Source organism: Falco cherrug, chromosome 6, assembly GCF_023634085.1.
Source record: "Falco cherrug isolate bFalChe1 chromosome 6, bFalChe1.pri, whole genome shotgun sequence".
Classification (NCBI taxonomy): Eukaryota; Metazoa; Chordata; class Aves; order Falconiformes; family Falconidae; genus Falco; species Falco cherrug.
The window spans coordinates 54,293,687-54,306,647 of record NC_073702.1 but is presented as its reverse complement, the minus strand read 5'-3'; the positions used below and the strand labels follow the sequence as shown (position 1 = coordinate 54,306,647).

The window sequence follows — 12,961 nt, the reverse complement described above, 5'->3', positions numbered from 1 at the left end:
TCTCTGCTACTCTTAGGGAATTGTTAGAATCCATTAGATTTAGGTTGAAATCTCCCCAGAAGATATTCCAGTTGCTAAAACAAATAGATAGACAAATGCACAGATAAAAAGCTATGTAGATGCATGAACATTCCAAACAGCAAGTGTAGATTGTCTCAATACGGTGGTAGAGTGAAGGTCGAAGCTGTTGCACCGCATGCTTGTTGTAGCTGGACTACAGCTAGTGAGACTGGCATGAGGACTCCAGTGTAAATTTAGAAGTAAATTCTCATGTCTACTTATTCTTCTATGTAGTGTCTCTTCTTGCAGTCAAAACAGAACCCATGAACAGCAGTGAAACAACAACAACAACTGGAGATGGATCGCTTGACACTTTTACTGGGTCAGGTAAAGCCATAATAAGATCACGTATTGTTAGAGGCACATTAATATGGCATTTAATAACCTTCACTAATGAACATTTCACTGCATGGTAGCAATCTGTAAAAAACTAAAATAAAGTAACATTTAAATACATAGCAATAATAATAAATAATAATAGTAATAGCTTTTTCATTTTTTAATTGAAAACTTGCAATTTTCATGAGCTATGATCTTAAAGAAGCTTTAGTGATGCCTAAGATAATTACTGTATGCAAAAATTTTATAGTAAGAATGTTATTATTGTGTTGTAGATTTTTCTCAGTGTTAGTCTTGTACAATCTTAGGAAGGAAGAAATAGATTGTATTTGTTTACAGCCATTTTAATTTGTAAAATCTAAAATCTTAAGGGTTTTATTTCAGTGCTAATCTTTTTATTCCAATGAGCAGTGTGTTAGATTAAACACTGACCTGATTGCCATAAGCTACTTTCTTTACATGAAAATAAAGTCTATAATTTACTTCACATAATTGTAAGTTTCTGTTACCTTCTAAGAAATTCAGACAAACAGAAATTTTTAAGTAGATTCCTGTGGAAAACTGTGGAAAAGTACAGATAATCTGCCTTCTATTCATTAAAATGGATACTGCTAATAATAAAAATATTAACAAGGAGAGGAGGGAGATTACATCTTGTGTCTGAAAACACTATTTCAGTGATGGCCTGACTGAAACATCACTGATGCCCAGAGCCACCACTCCACACTGATACTACTATTACTTTAGTAGACTTAGGTTGTCAAGCCCTATTTGAAATATTTTGGAAATCATAATGTTTTTGTGTAATGAAAATGTTTTAAAAATTGAGTGTATGTTTCTGGAACTGTTTTTTAGGCATCAGTAAATGCAGATATACTCTAAAGTTGGTTATTCAGAAAGGTATCTGTAACAAATCTAGTGCCTCAAGAAAAGGTCTTTTGTGAGATGTAGAGCAAGTGTATAGTATTTCTGATTAGAAAAAATGAAAACATTGTCCTCATTATGATTATGCTGAAAGGAGCCCCATCAAGTTAAAGTCTAACAAGTTCCATAAAAGAATTAATATTCTTGGATAAAAATTAGCTTTTCTTTTTCACTCTGTTGTTACTCTATCCTAAAATTTTATTAGTAATGATTACAGTTTATAAAATGTCCAACCCTATATATGATTTTGTCATTGTTGGTGAAGTTTTATCAGCTTCTGCCATGTATTTAGGACTGATTTGAATTCCATGTGTAAAACATGGCTAAGGCAACATTTTCATGCAGGAGCGCCAAAAATTGCAGCCTCCAGTCCAGGTTTAGACAGTGAAGTAACAGCTCGATTTCCCCAGGTGCCACTCACCCGTTAGCTTCCACTGACTTCAAAAGAAGTGTTGAGATCTCTACACTTTGGAGATTTGGAAACAATTGGTGCCTCCAAAAAAAGGCAGGAATTTGAGCCTTACACAATCATTTTTGTCTGTTAGCCACCTGCATACTCAAAAGAAATATGAACCTGATTCTCAGTTTAGGCCACAGACTCAAGCATTAAATGAGTGTGGTCATTCACAGTGGGATATCAATAGTCTGCCTGTGTGGGTGATGTGCAGTCTTCATGAGAGGCACGGAGCTGCCTTGATAACGCACTGATCCTTTTATAGGGAGTAAATCCATTACTTTCACACTTGATTTTTACTGGTACTTGCGAATTGGACTGTTTGGTTGGCTCAGGTTTGTGGAAGAAGTATTCCTCTGACTTTTTAACCTAACTGGTTATTTCAGAATTTTAATGGGTTGCCAAAGACAATAAATACTGACTAGTAGAAAGATGTGATTTCAGACAAACCATCTGCAATTGAAAACAATGCGTAACAAAGCTCAACAGTGAGCAGTTTGGTTTTTCCTAATGATCAGTTACATATGTGTGTTATTCCCAACTATGACAAAGTGATGATGCTAGTACTTCCCTGCAGCTTTCAGATCACCTGTGAGCTCGTTTTGTGAGGATGCCTAGGCATATAGGCCACTAGAAGGGATGTCACCTACCCTGTCTTAAACAAACACAGGTCAGATGGATTCAAGCATTCTTTGTTGAGTAGGGAAGGATTTAGGGATGTTATCAAATATTTTATGAAATGAGACGTGGGTGAAAATACAACTCCTGGTGCTGAGAGCCATGTGAGAGTCTGCCATGCAGAAATCCTCTCCTTCAAATATTCTACCCATTAAAATTGATTTCCATGCTCCAAGGGCAGTCAAAACCTGTGGCATGTCCTGGAGCTGAGCAGAAGGCTCAAAGCAAAGTAAAGTAGCCAGCTCTGTCCCTAAGGACCAGCTGTAACACAGAAAGTGATGGTCAAACAGACTGTGCGAGGTGCCGAGCAGGAAAGACAGATTAGGCTTCACAGGTAGCTGTGAGGAACTCCAGTTTTTGATTGAAAAGTTGACAAATAAAGCACATAGATATCTCAAACTTAGAGCTACAGTCACCACAGAGGCCTTTTGGCAGGCCTCTGCTCGGATGTTGCAGCTCACGTCTTGCTCTGGTTCCTGTCCTGCAGAGTGTCCCCTGGGAGAAACTCTGCCTCTTGGAAAGGGTTAGCCAGGTGGAGAGTCATGTCATGCACCACTCTTCCTCCTCCTTTTTCTTCGAAGAATGACAGTTGGTAATTAATATCAGTACACTTGATTTGAAGCTTTATGGTCCTGCAGTAGACCCCCATTGGGGTGGGTATTCTCAGGATGTGGAGATCTGGACAGCCTTGAACTGAGCCTTTTCATACTCTGAATTTGCTGCAGCTGCTGTACTGCGAGTGCATGCATACTTATGTTTATATTGCTTACAATACTGGATTAACTTGAGAACTGTTTATCATTTTAATGGAGCGGAGAGGCATGTGAAGTTCTCGTCATCCTTTTTACTTAGTATTTATTACACTCAAAAAGGATATAGAAAACAATTTCTGAAGGCTATTAAGGCAAAGTTAGGAAATGCCACCGCTGTGTAAGCTACGTTTAGTCCCCTTGTGTGTAGACATTGTGATTTGTTATTTAAATGAGATCCTTTTAACGTACCCTCTTTGCACAGAATTTTCTGGATGCATAATGAAAAAATAAAAATCCTAGCCTGTGTTAATATACAGAACTCAACACATACTATCAGAACAGTTTATGGTTATTTAAATTTTCTGCAGCCACCTTGGCCAGTTGAGCTAACAGGGTGACTGGTAAGAGCTGGCTGCCAGCTTCTTGTCTTCTCTGTGAGTCAGTGTTAGTGGGGAGTGGAATATGCCCTTCGTGCCACAGTGAGACCTGAGAAATCAAAGGTCTTATACCTGCCCTGAAGAGGGTTCCTCTGGTAAATTCACCTAGTGAAGATGTAGAAATATTTTAGTTTTTCAGAGGAGAAACAGATTTTATTTTGTTGTTAATATAAGTAATGTAAAATAGTGTTTAGCCCCATTCATATAAATAGCTATATAAAGTGGTGCAGTTATAAAAACCATAACAACCTGCCTCCATCATCTCTTCCATTGCCAGCAGTCCTCAGAAGCAGGGTTAGGAGGCTATCCAGCAGTGAAAGTTCTGTTAAGTTTGATAACCCTTAGAATTACCAATCTGATCTATGAGATACAGGTGTGGTCCACAGGCTCTGCTCAGTCGTAACTGATATGACATGAGTCCTATTCTTAGTCATACTCAGTTATCTTACACCCTGTTTCTCAAACATCTCACTGTCTAAAATGTAGCGCACAAATTGATGAGACAAGCTACCGGAGAGAGTGAAAGGAACAGACTTTTTAATTTGAAAAGTACACAATTCACTCTGGGGGCACTTGCCTCTTTCTCTCTCTTCCCTGTAACTGGTAGTATTTTATTTTCTTGTCTGAATTTATAAAATAAGGTATATGCAGAAAGAATAAAAGAGTAGGCAGGACATTTTTTTGCTGAAAAAATCTAGCTTTTGATAGCTCAAGTGGTTTAAATGAACAATAATTAATTTTTTGTAGTTTACTTCAGGTGTGGTGGAATGGTAAATGTGCTTTACCCAAACTGATTAATCAAGTGAACTGTCATCCAGCAAATGATCAGACAAAAAGTAAGCAGTATGGGCAAAAAAGATCCGATATGCTGATAATGGATCATGAAAGTTCCTCTCCCTGAGAATCACCAAGGTCACTCTTGTTAGCTGTTGCTTGTCTTTAGAAAGGTCATAGGGATCCAACAGGGAAGATAAATTACCCTTCCAGCCTTAAATAACTAAGAGCATCCTTTAGAGTTCTATGGGCTGATTATGTTGATATATACAGCTATAGGTTCATCTTAACTCTGGGAATAGCTGTATGCACACATAGTGGATCAGTCTGTGGATTAAGTTTAAACCACAGAAAGGCATTCTCAGGAAAAAAGAATACCCACACAAAATTAAATTCAGCAGATTTGCATCACAGGCAAGCCCTCAATATCTTTTCAATCAGCAACTTGTTTATGAAATCTGGTGGCATATGATCCAAAAATTATTATACAGTTCTTCTCTTTTTACAAGCCATACTCAACTACACATTTAAAAAAGAAGCTAATTGTTTTTATTCTACTGTATTTTCCTTTTAAGTCCTACATGTTCTAAATGCATTTAAACTAGCTTTCAAAATAAAAAGTTCTGCATATGTTCAAAGCAATAGATCGCAAAGACGTTAATTAGGCCTGGATGTAGAAGTATATCATGTTTTATAAAATAGTTAGGAACCTAAACCTATTTGTCACTTATATAATTCTGAAAGTTCATTTCTACAACCATTATGAACAACTCAGGAAAAGGGTACACTTTGAAGTACAACTATGATTGATTAGACTAAAGAAATTCCAGTGCTTCGTTGTGTACTACTTTAATCTTTTGAAAAGTGAATGAACAGCAGATGGCTAATAAAGACACCCTGTATGTTTGCCCAGTATGTATTTGCTCTGAAGGGATTGGTTCAACACTTTAGAGTACATATATTTGGAATACATCTGTCTTAGTCAAGACAGATGGCTAAAAGAAAGAGAAACTTCCAAACACTTGGAATTAATCCAGCTTGAGAACCACTTCTGAATGAAATTTTAATGGGAGATGGCTATTGTTCTGTTAGCTTTCTTGGAAGAATGCAGCTGTGAATAGTATAGACATACACAATTTTGATGGCTACTGGACAGGAATATTTATGCTTACTTTTGAAATAAAAATACTGTTAGTGAATATGTTCTAATCAGCCTGTTGATAAGAAATAGTATTCATTTTCTAGTAGTCCATCTGTTATCTTCTATCATGTATTCTGAATAAAAATAACCACACCCATATAAACCATATTTTTCCTGTCAGTATTAAAATTAAATTTGTTAATGTGAGACTTTAAAAGTATGTGTATATTATTTCAATCCCATGCGATACCATATGTTAAATCATAAGATTCTTTTAACTACCGATTTTTATACAACTTGCAAATTTGAAAGATCTATGGTGTGTGGATCACAGGTGGTGTATGAGATTTATGCCTCTGCAATATACTCGGAAACATGTCAGTCAAGCTGAAAAAGCATGACACACCCATATGAACTAAAGAGTTCTGTACAACGATGAATGATATGGGAAAATTTTAATTTTTGTATTAAGATGTTGCAGTTCAGGTGATGTCTGTTGAAAAGTTGTTCATTTCAATAAGCTTCTCTGCTAGTGTTGCTGCATATTAGTATTCAGACTGTTTGGCTGTATTGGTCTCATGATGTTTCTAACTGCTGTACTTTTGTTTTCTGTTTTGCAGTAATAACAAGTAGTGGCTACAGCCCAAGATCAGCACACCAGTACTCTCCACAAATATATCCCTCCAAGTTAGTGTCTGCACCTCTTCTAGTATTTTATAGGGAATTGACATTGGCTGTAGGCAGTTCTGTGGTTTGTTGCAAACAAGAGTTCATCAGCAGAAGAAACAGAAAAAAAATACTTAAGCCTCAGTACTGCCTCCATCATAGCTTCCTCTCCAACTTTTTTTTTCCTCACATGGCTGCGGAGTAAGATTCTGCTCTGTGCAGTATTACTGCATAAGAAATACCCTTGAATATCTGCACGCAACAAAAGGAAAATATTGGACTGTTATGTTCTCAGACATCAGCATCTTAACAGTGCTGTCAATGTATACATACGTATTTTGAAGTAAACAGTTTATATTTAGAAATCACAATTGCATGTGCAAGATGCGTACTGAGTGCTATCCCTGTCACAGACCCTCCCAGTGCCAGCATTGCCACACTTCCAGACATTCCACAGTCATGAACCACCCTTTCCTTCTCCTTCTCTGATATCATAAGATTTAAAAATCAAATAAATTGGATAAGCTTTTAATCTCATTTGTTTTATTTCTGAAGCCAATAGGCGTTGTTAGGAATAGAAAATTTCTTCCACCTTTTTTTGGAGGAAAACAGACTTTTGAGCAATCACATGAATCAAGGGTGGGAACTGTAGGAAAAAGCACTGAGGATGTTACATGAAACTCTTGAAGTTGACAGTCTGTTAGTTTGCTTGTCTACAATCAGTGTTGTGCACAAGGATGCGTGATTCCAGCATGCCATCTATTTATTTCCATGTATTGGATTCAGCTGCCTGTGTGACTGTGATGCAGAGAAAATATTGAAACTGTAGCTGATTAGACTTTTTATAATTTAACAAAATTGCATTCATATCATAGTAGCCAATATGTATTGATACAGAAAGTAGGTGCCTGAAATAAGAACAGTCCTCACTCCACTTAATACAGGTTTTGGCAGACTATATCAGATACTTTTGGCCAAATATGTAACAAGGTTTAATAGAATTTTTAATCTACTGTTACAGTTTATTGGCATCTAAATTAATGAGTAATCCTTTTTCTGATAGTAACTGCTGCCAACTGTACTGAACTAATTAGAAAGAAAAAAAAAATAAAAATTATAATCTGAAATTTAGTCATGGCTTTTAATGGCCAGGTTTCAGCTAGCGTAATTCTGCAGAGTGTGTTTATTCAACTCTTGGTCCATAAAGTCTTATTTGACTTACAAAACAATCCAAGACAAATGTTTCTCTGTATGTTTTTGCAACTCTGGAGGGCAAAAATTTTAAACTTGATTTTATTCAATCTTTCTATAAAACCCCAGTATTCATAAATAAAACCCCATTTTTATTTCCATTCTATTTCCCAAGTCCATATTTTCCAAACATTTAAAGACCATCTGGTTGCCAAAGTATTGCTGTCAATATTATCCATGCCAGTCTCAATAGGCATGATCTATCTCCCGTTGAAGCCAGAAGGCTATATGTCTGTTGAAGCAGAACCATGCAGAGAGGACATAATGTAGTAGCTTTAACGTCCACCTCTGTATTTCCTTTATTCTTCTAGTCCAAGTTTCCCTCCCCTGGATTAAAAAAGCTTGGGAGCTTTTCTAATTCAAGGGTGCTAATCTTGGCTGAAGGGGGTCATATCCATATAAAACTGTATAGTGGTGGCAGAGTCCATCTAGAGCTGGACACAGTAGCTTGTGAATTAAATTGTAGTGGTGGGGCAGCACAAAGTATTCACCCTGCCATGGGGAATGTGAGCTGGAGTGGTTTTCATCTTATTTCAGTGGGGAATGGAATAAATCCCAGAAGAGAAACAGTTGGCAGAATAATGAACTGCCTTTGGACATCTTTAAACCTTTTTCTTTACTTTATTGCTTGAATCAACATACAAAGTATTTGTTGCCACAGTAATGCTATTTTTCCTGATATTTAGGCCCTATCCACACATTCTTTCTACACCAGCAGCTCAAACAATGTCTGCCTATGCCGGACAAACCCAGTATTCAGGAATGCAGCAACCAGCGGTCTATACAGCGTACTCCCAGACAGGACAGCCGTACAGCTTACCCACTTACGGTATTTGATCTCTTATTACTTCACTTTACATAGCAGTAAGAGCGATGCCGATGTGAATGTTTTTTTCTTTCTACTTTATTTTCCCACCTGTAAGAAAATATTTTAAAGAATCAGTTGAAAATTGATTTCTTATACAGATTTGGGTGTAATGTTGCCAGGCATCAAGACGGAAAGTGGGCTCTCACAGACCCAATCACCACTGCAGAGCGGGTGCCTCAGTTACAGCCCAGGGTTTTCCACCCCACAGCCAGGCCAAACACCCTACTCTTACCAGATGCCAGGTGAGTAGCCACCATCATCAGGGCTCATCCCATCCCGTGGCTGCTGATGGCCCTCTTCCCTCATATTTATGATATATTTTCCCTTCATTTTTGTGAACTCCCGCAAGTATGCTTGTTGTTGTCAGCTACCTTTGCCTCTAAAATGTAAAGCTAAGTATTTTTTCCCAGTACTAATATGCATATATGTATTCATTTTGGTCATCTGTTAATTTAGATCTCACCATGCAATGCAGTCCCTGTTTGCACCTTCATGTTTTTATGGGGTGAAATCACATGGCAGGACTGGAAGCATTTGTTGTATTTATTAGCATGCAGAAGTCACTTTTCATTGTTTCCGTGTTCTGAGTATGGCCTCATTTGATACTGGTTTCTTTTTTGATTGACATAATTTGTTAGAATTTCTCCTTAATTCATATTTATTCTTTCATTTGTTATTCAATTATTAATTCACTTATTACTATTTGATCATTGACAACCTGTTTTATTTGGATAAGGTTTAAGCTTCTTCTAAAACAATTAATCTTTGAAATATTACAAATTACAATATTAATCATCTGACTTGTTGAAAACAAGGACATGCCTCATTACAGGTCGATTAAAAACAAGTGGATCATTAAAATATTCTTTGAAAAGCTTTTTGTTTCATAAGTGAATGTATGCTAAAGTATTAGAACTTAGAAATTAAGGCAAAAGAGAAAAACAATATTTGAGTAGAGGTGAGACAATGCAATAAATTGAAAAATGCTTTCTCAGCCAGTGTAATGACTTACTGCCAATACCTTCCTTGCATGGTGTGAAAAGGAATGTATGTCTGTATGCATGGAAGTACCATTTCATTTCTTTTAAAATTTCATTGCAGTATTTTATTGTTTAAACAGAAAATAAAAGTTGTTTGCTCTTCTGATTTGTCTACATCTTAACATAGAATATTGTATTTAGAATTTTATTTTGATTCACAAGCGACTTCTCACAGTTAATTGTATTTTTTTATTTTAGGTTCTAGTTTTACACCATCATCCACTATTTATGCAAACAATTCTGTTTCAAATTCTACAAACTTCAGTAGTTCACAACAGGTATGAATATTAACATTTGTATTTGTCAATTACAAAAGGATTTCTATAACTCCAATGATAGCACGTTGCTTTAATTTAGATCTATTACAATGAATTAGACTCACTGTGGTTCAATGCTGTTTTCTGTGGAAAGCAATCAAAATCCCAGTGGAAGCCTAGTTGCATCTTTTGGCACTTAAATACTTCAGCAACCTCCCTGTAGCCTTTTGGTAAATATCCTTACATTAAAAAATGTTAAATATCCTTAAATTAAAAAAAAAAAATCTACACTAAACCCCCAAAACTCTTGCAGAAGTCATATGATTGCACACTTAGAAATACTTTTTGGAAAAATCACTCATTACTCAATTAAGTACTCTGCTGCATTTGCTGTTTTAGGATTATCCATCATACACAGCTTTTGGCCAAAATCAATATGCACAGTATTACTCAGCATCAACATATGGTGCATATATGACCTCAAACAACACAGCTGATGGCACTTCATCATCATCATCAACCTACCAGTTACAGGACTCTCTCCCTGGCCTGACTAGTCAACCAGGTACAGATCTACATTCAGGTGAAAAAAATTTTTGTCTTTTATTCTGTACTGGTATAAATACAAGATTTTCATGTCCATTTTGTTTGAATATTGACATTTTAAGCCTATGCCTTTCAGAAAACTTTGCCATGCAAACCAGCCATATAAGCTTTTTGTTTGTTTGTTTAGTTAGGAAACCTGTCTACTTTGTTTGTTAGTTCAGTAAAGGTCTTTGCAGACTGAGATGGTTTTCTGTGGAAGGGGTAGGCCTGAAAAAAGTTGCAACAGTTGGATAGAGATTGGTTAATACCGAAAACAACTGTACAGTAATAAACCTTTACTAAATTTTGAAATAAAAATTCAATAACCTCCCTGTTACTGATGGTGGAACATTCCTGTATCCACCTACGTGTTCTGAAGTATTGCTGTAAAGAATTTAAAACAAGATACTGTTGTACCTTTAATTATGCCCCAATCATACTAGCAAGAGTACATGGGCTTTATTCAAATGTATGCAAGTCATGCTTGCTAATTCACTGATTTAAGTAATAAAAAATAGAGCAATCTGATATTGGCACAAGTCTCTTTTAAAAAAATAGCGTTGAAGTAGTTGGAGTTGCAAAAAGAACGTTCTTAGGAGACATCCATACACCTGACTTGCCTGCCCGGCTCTGCCCCCTTGTGCACATCCACCACTGCACAGTATTTTGTCACACAGTTGTGTTCCTAGTTCTACATTCCTGAACAGCTCACCAATTCCTTTTCCCCCATTTGATATAAATGAGACTAAAGTAAAGAAAAGTTAAAGTTATGTATTTGAAATTATGCGTAGTGTAGTGCAGAGCTATGAAGATCTTGGTGGGCTAGTTTAGGAATTCACGGCCAGAGTCAGCTGAATGTGGTGTTATTACTGGGTGAACATTAGTGAGTTCTTTTTCACATTCACTTCCCTGTGTTGTTTCTATTATATATAGGTAGTTCTGAAAGATCTGTCTCAGTATTTTATCATATATTCATAACCTAAGTAGCCTACTAAGGCTGTGCGTAGCATGCATGCAAGAGGTTATCAGCTGCCAGCTGCCTGGCTCTGTGCTCTTAGAGCAGTCTCTGCCAGGGACGCTGGCTTCACTTGGGCGGCATGGGTTGTGTCAGCCTTACCCACCGACTGTGAGCACTTCTGAAAATACTTTCAAACTGGGTTTTGGATTAGGCTGTGAAGGGGGAGGAAATGCACTTTAAGCACAAAATCAGCTCATTGGATGAATCTTCCTAATTCTCATCCTAACAACTGCACCATCTCGCTGAAAGTGTAGTAGAGAAGCATAACACATTATAACCATGAATAAAGGAAGAGTAATACTGTATAGAAAAGTGTAAGCAAGGCTTCACACTTCATATAATCTGCTTAAATTTACTAAAAGCAATGGAATTTGAATTGCATTACTTGAAATTTCTTCTAGTCAGCTGTTTTCCTCAGGCTGATTTTTGAAGCGTGTGTGTATGTATGTGTGTGTTTGTGTTATGGTATGGTATGGAATGGATATGGGGAGACACACATTCCCTTGGTTTTTGATGAAATTATAAAATGTTATTCAGTAGTCTCAGAATGCAAGTTTAGGAAGAAAAAGCTAAGAGGTAACATGAAATCAAGCGAAATTTCAACAGTTGCAGGACATCCATAACAGACACAAATCAAATGTAAAGTATTTTTAAAAGAGAGCGAAGAGTACTTACAAGTGATGTTTTGATAACTGCACGTCCTGTGCACTCTCCCTTGCTGCTTTGTTATTCCTTCATGTTCATATTTGAGAAAATCAGACAGTGTTTCCCATATTGTCTCTCCCTTGTGTATCTGTGTTTCCTAGAAATGTTGTATAAATTTATCATGTATTACAAACTCCCTTAATATTGAATAGCATTGGCAAAGAAAAGGAATCTTAATAGCTTGAACAGGTTGAAAAAGTATTGAAGGCTTCACATCTGTGAAACAGTAAGGATTTTTCTTGTGTATGGATTGTTTAAACATACGAACCGGTTTTCCTGTTAAGTAGGTTGTGCATCTGAACTTACAGATCTGCCCACACGCTCCTTATTTCTGTGAAGTGTTGCACTGATCATGCGACCCTTTGCTGAGAGTGAAACACCCACTTTGCAAATACATGACATGCCTGTGTGGTTCTGTCTCACTGTAAAAATAAATTCCCGTCAGTGAGGTACAGTGTCTTGGAGATCACTTCAGATACAGTAGGTCATACTGCAGAGTTTCAGCACTCACCATGTTCACTTGCTCAGTCTAACAGCCCTTTATTGCTCAGTCCTTAAGACTCCAACTAAAACCTAAAGTTAAACACAGCAAGGCATTTCGCTCTTCTGCCATCTCTGCTAGCTATTAATTCAAATAACTAATCAAAGCCTCTAGTACTCTCCACAAATACAAGATTTCTTGTTTTCATGATAAAACCTCACCAGATAAACAGTTAATATCAGTTACAGTTTTATTTATTGACCAAGTAAAGAAAATAAGATGACAATTGAAATAGACTTTACTCTTTCTGCTACTCGTTAGCAAGCAATAACACATTACAAGTCAGGAAAGAAAAGACATAATGTTGAAGCCGTCTTCTGCCTGCTCTGTCTGTTAAGAATATGTAACAAAAGTCGAGCCATAAGGGGAGTATGAAGGGGCTCAGAAGTTCATCCATCCCTCATCTGTGTAAGGCTCAGTTTCTTAACCATCCCATGGACTTCTCTTCTGAGCTTGTTTTGTGCCTGTCCA

General features: G+C 36.8%; 1 protein-coding gene across 9 annotated transcripts in view; it reads left to right on the top strand.

The window, feature by feature from the left end:
* EYA4 (EYA transcriptional coactivator and phosphatase 4) overlaps positions 1 to 12,961 on the top strand; it is a 158,123-nt gene that overhangs the window by 111,010 nt on the left and 34,152 nt on the right. For 3 of the 9 annotated variants that reach the window (XM_055714876.1, XM_055714875.1, XM_027810107.2), the window contains exons 5-10: positions 295 to 387; positions 6,180 to 6,246; positions 8,163 to 8,305; positions 8,443 to 8,586; positions 9,583 to 9,662; positions 10,041 to 10,224. In XM_055714876.1, coding sequence (XP_055570851.1) covers positions 295 to 387; positions 6,180 to 6,246; positions 8,163 to 8,305; positions 8,443 to 8,586; positions 9,583 to 9,662; positions 10,041 to 10,224 — 711 coding nt within the window. The remainder of the gene's footprint in view (positions 1 to 294; positions 388 to 6,179; positions 6,247 to 8,162; positions 8,306 to 8,442; positions 8,587 to 9,582; positions 9,663 to 10,040; positions 10,225 to 12,961) is intronic. The other 6 variants (XM_005432833.3, XM_027810115.2, XM_005432835.3 and 3 more) reach the window with 4 other exon arrangements.